Genomic DNA, 7,823 nt, shown 5'->3' with positions numbered 1-7,823 from the left:
AGAAAGAGAGAGAGAGAGAGAGAAAGAAAGAAAGAAAGAAAGAAAGAAAGAAAGAAAGAAAGAAAGAAAGAAAGAAAGAAAGAAAGAAAGAAAGAAACTGTACTGAAAGATAGATCAGTTGCGATCTCAGAGGCCCTCAAAGACCGTTTTAGAGATTTGGCCTTTCAAATACCCTACTCTAAACACTCTAAAATTCCAGGAAAGAAAGGATAAAGTGGTTCACTAAAAACTAAACATCTAGTGCAGCCACATATGTTTCTTAAGCATATGGAACAATGAAGGGATTCCAGTGTGCATGCACATGTGTGTGAATATGCATGTACTGCAGAGACATGTGGGGAATGTCTGTGCTAATATTCATTACAGCTCACTGTTCTTCCTGCCTCTGTACCCTTCCTGTCCTGTTCCTCTCGAAGTGAGTTCCTTTCACACTGCTTGCTTCTTCTCTTAACTTGCCTTTGCTAGTAGTAATTGTCCTGATACATATACCGGGCCCATAATGTCAGAGCCTTTGTACATAATACATTCTTAATCACAGAATCACCAGCAGGTGGAACTTAAGAATCTTTATGTCCATTCTCAATTAACCATGAATATGTGGCTTTAAAGTATGCACATATGTAACTCTCTACCTAGCAGTAATGGAAATACATGTTTTATCTAGTAGGGCTGACAAGACATACTGGTCACTCTCGTTTATGACAATGGCTTCAAGCTTTCCTTAATTTTTAAGTCCTTATTTACTTTACACCCCAATCACAGCTGCTGCTCCTCCCTCTCCTCCAAGTCCTTAAGTCTCACCACCTTGCCTTTCATTCCAGCCACCCCTCCTCCCCTTATTCTTAGAAAAGGGGAGGCCTCCCAAGGATAAGGACACCACAACACAAGCTACAGAATCAACTAACCTGGACCCATAGGAGCTCACTGAGACTGAACTGCTAACCAGAGAGCATGCATGGGACAGACCTAGACCCTCTGCACAGTCCTAGACCCTCTGCACATATATAACAGTCGTACAACTGGGTGTTCATGTGGAACTCCTAACCGGGCTGCCCTGTCTAAGCCTCAGAAGATGTTCCTCCTCTTACAGCAACTCGATGCCAAGGCTGCATGATACCCATGACGTTTTAGTCTTTGTCGGCCAAAGTTTAAAATTCTTAAATATCTTAGAAATGAGTAAGGGAATGCACTATAGGATTTTGTAATATTGATAGCATGATTCAATGACTCATTCATGGTTATGTACATGGCTTATTTGATAACAAATAACACCGATAACAAATCATTTTGATCAGGAATACAATTTTCAATTTCAAGTTGATCCAAAGAGAAAGCTTGTCCTATCTATCCACAATTCTGTTGTGATTTCTATTGAGATCTTTCCATGATGCAAAAATATTCTGAATATGTTTTTGAAACAATTTTTAAAATTTTTTGTAGTATGATCTTTGCTTATGCTTTAAAATATGAAATAGACATAGGATACATAGGATGATCAGGTTTTCTTTTGTTCATGTGTGGGGTATATGTGTGTGTGTGTGTGTGTGTGTGTGTATACACAAATGTATATTTATATATAAAACTATTTCCATATATGTGTGTGTATGTGTGTGTGTGTGTGTGTGTGTGTGTGTGTGTGTGTGTGTGTGTGTGTGTGTGTAGAGCTTTCTTATTATGCTCCCTGTNTGTGTGTGTGTGTGTGTGTGTGTGTATACACAAATGTATATTTATATATAAAACTATTTCCATATATGTGTGTGTGTGTGTGTGTGTGTGTGTGTGTGTGTGTGTGTGTGTGTGTGTGTATGTGTGTGTGTAGAGCTTTCTTATTATGCTCCCTGTATTTCTTCACACTAAACCATGAAAGTAAATGCTGTGAGGAGACTTACCCACTCTTCTTCATCATAGTCAGAATGATGTGGTATGGAGTCTTGTCTTCTAAGCTGTGGGGTATCGTGCTGGGTATTTTTCTCCTCTGTGCTGACATTAGGGGAGGGTGGCTTCTTAAGGACGCCTCCTGGCCTCGCAGTGTAGAGAGCTAAAAGAGCACTCCTGACCAGCTGGTCCTCGAAGGCATGGACAAATAGCTCAGTCTGCAAAGAAATTGACAAGAATTAGAAACCCACAGCAGGCATGGCTGCATAGAGCTGTAAAAAGGTCAATTGCAGATTTGTTGGCACTTAAGAGGTGTGTGTGGTGGAAAAGGCCCAGGCGCCAAGGAGGGAGAGTGATTCATACCAATCAATGGGAAATAGTTTGGCTTTGGGATACTGCCAAAGATAGGAGTCCTCCTGTTTTAAAGTAAATGCTGAGATTTTAAATGTACTATAAACACCATCTGCCTCCTCAGCCTACTCTCTTTGAGCTCCACAGTCTTCGCAGATATATTTCACAGGGGATAATCATTTCAACAACTACCTACTGCATCTCTCAAGTAATCCCAAACATACACCCAAAGAAAACTTGATTGTGTTATAAAACAGAAGCAATGAACTCAGAAAAAAATAAAAGACTTCATTGCAAAAAAAATATGTATATTCAGAATATTTTCACATCATGGAAAGATTTCAATAGAAGAAACAAAAGAGCAATCTTCCCTATGAAAATATTTGCTTTTTATAATTTATTATCAAACCCTGAGCTGTTCCTTTACTACATTATGCCAGTAATGTGTTGTTAATGAAGTTAAGGTGAAATTTAGCATGGATGGTTTCACAGGCTAGTGGTAAATACCCAGTAAGTGCTAGAATATCGGCAGCTTCCCAGCAGTAAAGAACTTTCCAGCTGTACTTTGTAATTTTCTGATGAAATGTTTAATAGCCTCATGCTGGAATAGACTGAAAGATGCAGTAATTGATTTTCTTTAATATAGTAAACATAGCATGTGTGTGGCCTAACACCATGTTCAAACACTACAGAGACAAGCAAGCATTGACCAGTGTGGTTCATAGCTTGTAGTCAGTTAGGAAAAGATCCTTAACCTACTTGGGTTTTTTGTTTGTTTTGTTTTTGGGGGGGGGGGGTTGTATTTTTTTTTGAGGATAATTGATATCATTCTTTAATGTTACAACTTCTGATAATGCTAACTTAACCATCACTACATTTCAAAATAACTACTTCTTGGTCAAAAGTGCCATAGGTAACTTCAAATTCGTAAACTTTCTCTGTATCTTCTTGTAACTGTCAGTAATTAAAGAAAGTCATTTAATACCTATGTAAACAAGTACAAAAAATTATTTATTATAGTTCTATATTTTCTTCCAGTAGATTGTAACAGTCTAGAGCTGGGACAGATCTTGTGGTTGACCATTAATCAGATATAAAACTGTATTAGCTGCTTTTCTATTGCTATGGTGTGGCACCATAACCAAGGCAACTTACAAGAAAGAATTTATTTGGGCTTAGCATTTTAGGTGAGTCCGTGGTCATCAGGGTGGAAAGCATGGCAGGGGAGGCAGGCATGGTGCTAGAGCAGTAGCTGAGAGCTCACCTTTCAATACACAACCAAGTGACACAAGGAGAAACTGGGACAGACATGGGTTTTTTTAAATGTTAAAACCTGTGAGACATCCATCAACAAAACCACATCTCTGCTTACTGCATCCCAAACAATTCCACCAACTGGCAACTAACTGTCACATGTATGAACTTGTGTAGGACATTCTCAAACAAATCACCATGAAAGAAAGAAGAGGAAGGAAGGAAAGAGAAAGGGAGGGAGGGATGGAGGGAAGTTAGGAGAAGAGGGAGGGAGGGAGGGAAGACAGTAATGCTATGGTCTTTGTTAACACACTTCTGATTCTCTGCCCAAATAAAGCATGTTCTCAGTTGTCTCCCAAGCTCAGTAGCCTTTCCTCATTCCAACCCAACCACCACTTGCAAGTAGTCTAGATGTCTGTGCCCCTTCCTTCATCCTGAGTCTCCACACATTTTGAAGATGTACATGTCTCAGAACTAAATTTCCCTGCTACAAACTACCCATGGAATTACTACTGCTGCAAAAGTCTTTGACTCTTCCCAGCATTCAATAGGTATATTAGTTACCTTGTAAGAGAGCAATAATGTGAAAAACTGGACATGAACTATTAACAACCGGAAGATATTTTAAAATAAATTATGAAACATCAGCTGGCTTGTATTGGAAAAGCACATGCAATAAGCGTCAGAATGACTATGGAAGATGCACAATAAATAATGAAAAAATTGGACACATGGTGCTCTATCCAGTCAGTGCGGATAAAATAAAACGGACAAACAGGCTGTCCACATCATTTCCAATAACCTGAGTATCCCTGTCAATGCCACTTCAGTTATTAAAATGTGAATTTACTCCCATTATGGTTAGCCAAACTTTTTACTTCTTGCTAGTTCCTTTCTTTCAGTTCAGTACATTCTTAGCTGGGTTTCTCTGCATCCATGCTACTACAGCCCTGATTCCTGCAACACTTGCATGATTATTGTGCAGAGGCGTGGCTATTCACACCAACCGGAACCTTCTATAGTACTTTGGATCACTTTTTCCCAAACATGAACACACAGACTCTCTACTTCACTTTTTAAAATATCACTTGGAAGATAATGCAATACTGTCTTGAAGACGGTCTTTCTACAACCAGAATTGTCCTGAGAGCTAAATACAAGGAAATAAAGTCTTACACAAAGCCCATTGACTTACTTTGTCTGTGGAAAAATTTTCCTGGATCATTGGAATCTCTCTGGGCCTTTTTAAACCTGTACACAGACAGTCAGTCACATTTGATTTTTTAAAAATTTTAATATTTAATTTACAAGATCCATGTGATTTGTGGGAAATGTCTTACTTTACTTGATACACACTCATTAAATAAGATGAGTAGAAGTTAGATAATTTATGATCAAAGTAGTAGTTTCAGGAAATTATTAAGTTACTTAATACAACCTATTGGCATCTTGTGACTCTTGTAACTTGATGTTGATGGTCTAAGACTAGGAAAGTGAAATTCACAGGAATGGTTTGATCTTGTCACTGAGTTACTAGGTTACAATAAATGCGAAACAAACGGAAACAAGAGAGCAGTCTAAATTTTGTAAAAAGGGTAGGGCAAACAACTCATTTAAAATGTTGGTTTAACAATATAGTGACTAATAAAAGAATAAACTCTGAACAAGGATAATCTATTTCATATGTTTCAGAATTTTTAAAAATGAAAGAAAAAGTGAAATATTTTACCCTTATGGCATTTTTGAAGTTTATATTTCCATGTTGCCATTCTTCAAGACAAACATGGAATTATCTTAAAGTTTAAAAGCACCAAAATTTACTTCTCTTGGGATTGACTGAAAAAAATTTACCAGGTCTCTGAATATTGATAACAGAAGAACGGTTAGGATCTGTTCATTGGAGACCACCCTTCTCCACCAGAGAACATGACAAATTCAGAAAAATCTATTCCTTTTAGAATTTCATTCTCATTAAAAATGAGTTCAAGGCAATGTCAACCAGATTACATCAATAATATAGAAGAAACTGTAGCATAAGTAGGTGACAGCTATTTTAAAAATCATGTATACACCAACAAAATTCCATTTATTTTTATATTTAATATACCTTATTTATTTCAGAGTGAAAATACTTTTATATTTCACCATTGGTATGTCCATCTCTTTTTTCAGAATTCCTTAAAGAAAATTATACTGAGCAGCCAAGAGGTCACTGACACCCTGAGCATTCATGTACTTAACCTTGAACAACCGTTTAACCGTTTTCTCAGTTTATACAAAATAGCACTTCTACTTGGGAATTTTGTTGTGTACTTTAGAAGTTTTCTCTTCTATTTACATTCCTCTTTTTTGACTGAATTTTTAAATAAGTCTTCCTTTTGTGTCTCATCATCTCCTGGTCATTCTGGACAGTGAAAATCAAAGCAGGAACATTAAATCACTCTTTCAAAAGCATTCATTTTCCTCTGTTGGTGATATAATGTTCCCACAAAGTCGCCGTTATCATCCTTATACCCAAGCCTCTGAGACCCATCTCCACACACATTCTAATTCATCACCAGCAACTTAAGGTCCTTACATTTTAAGAGCTACAATATGATCTGGAAGTAGAATTTTGCATCTCTTTTGTTTCCTTTCACTTGTGTTATAAGATATTCTGCCAGATGATGTCATTCCTTTTCAGCAACCCAGAATGCAAATTCCTGGAGCATTTTTCCCTGACCTCTTTATGTAGGATTGCTCCCCAGTTTCTTCTACCAAAACTGTCCCAGTAATTTAAGAATCAGACCTTTTTATTACATCCACAGTAAATTTTTTTGCAGTCCAGTAGACACTCCCCAACAGCGCCTTTATGGGGTGATTTCCTTTTCAAATCTCTCCCTCCCTCCCTCCCTCCNTNCCCTCTCCCTTCCTCCCTCCCTCCCTGTCTCTGTCTCTCTGTCTCTCTCTGTCTCTGTCTCTCTGTCTCTCTCTGTCTCTCTGTCTCTGTCTCTGTCTCTCTCTCTCTCTCTCTGTCTCTCTCTCTCTCTCTCCCTCCCTGTCTCTGTCTCTCTGTCTCTCTCTGTCTCTGTCTCTCTGTCTCTCTCTGTCTCTCTGTCTCTGTCTCTGTCTCTCTCTCTCTCTCTCTGTCTCTCTCTCTCTCTCTCTCTCCTGTCTCCTTCTCCAGGAAGTTAGTTAAAAGCCACAAATATTAAAATGTAAACACCAGAGTCTTAAAACTAAATAATATAAATAATAGATTATATTTTAAATGTTTAAAAGGGTAACCCAGAAGCACGACTTACATAGCAATGCCCAATACTGACCAGTAATGCAAAATATACATTATTAGTTTGTCTATTGCTACAGGGATGACCTGCACAGAGCAGATATTCTTTCTTGGCTTTCTATGTGCCAGAGGAATTAATTTACTACCTTCAAAATTGTCTTTCTCTGAGTGTGAGTGTGGGTGTGGTTGTGGGTGTCAGTGGCCCATATCATGGCACATGTGCAGACATCAGAAGATGACCCAGGGTCTTGGTCTCTTCCACTGGGTCTTTCTTTAGTTGTTTGTACTGTTTACGAGAGAGTACCTGGTATGTGAGCTTCATGAGATTTCCAGCCTACTTACCATCTCACTGTAGGAGTGCTGGAAATAATTTTCTATGCCTCTGTACCCTGCATTTCATGAGTTTCTTAAAATACAGACCTATGTCTTCACACTTGCACAACAAACCTTTTCCCTAAGGGGCCATCTCTCCAGCCAGCAGAATAAACTATTGGGGAAATAACTAGGTAGTAATTAGGTAGCTAGGTACCAGGGCTGTATGAAGGAGAATTTTCATTCTCCATTTCTGTATTTACATATAGAGAGTTCTGCAAGCTGCTTCATTTAATAGGTGGCTAGTGGAATCTCATTTGCATTTCTCCACCGAATAATGCTGCTGAGAAACTTTTTATGTACTTACTTTCCACTCATGTATATTTTGTGGTGGAGTGTGTTTTTAATCTTTTTCCCTTTATTAATTGGGTTGCTTGTCTTATTAAGTTGCATGAAGGCTTTATATATTCTGATACAGGGTTGTTACGAGACATGTATTTTCCATATATTTTTCAAAGTTCATGACTTGCCTTTTCAGTTTTTGTTTTGCTTTTGTTTTTAATTAAATTTTCTGGAGGTCAGAGAACAACTTGCAAGAATCATTTTTTTTTCTCTGCCCTGATGTGGGTCATGGAACTTGAGTGTAGGATACCAGGTGAGGTCATAGGTGTCTTAATTCTTTGAGCCATCTGACCAGCTCTCTCTCTCTCCTCTCTCCTCTCTCCTCTCTCTCTCTCTCTCTCTCTCTCTCTCTCTCTCTCTC

General features: G+C 38.2%; 1 protein-coding gene across 6 annotated transcripts in view; it reads right to left on the bottom strand.

Moving 5' to 3' along the window:
* Inpp4b (inositol polyphosphate-4-phosphatase type II B) overlaps positions 1–7,823 on the bottom strand; it is a 751,408-nt gene that overhangs the window by 115,246 nt on the left and 628,339 nt on the right. For all 6 annotated transcript variants that reach the window (XM_021220100.1, XM_021220101.2, XM_029532468.1 and 3 more), the window contains one exon: positions 1,890–2,093. In XM_021220100.1, the coding sequence (XP_021075759.1) occupies positions 1,890–2,093 (204 nt within the window). The remainder of the gene's footprint in view (positions 1–1,889; positions 2,094–7,823) is intronic.

The sequence above is a fragment of the Mus pahari genome, chromosome 20 (assembly GCF_900095145.1).
Source record: "Mus pahari chromosome 20, PAHARI_EIJ_v1.1, whole genome shotgun sequence".
Taxonomy (NCBI): Eukaryota; Metazoa; Chordata; class Mammalia; order Rodentia; family Muridae; genus Mus; species Mus pahari.
This window is presented reverse-complemented; position numbering and strand designations above follow the sequence as displayed.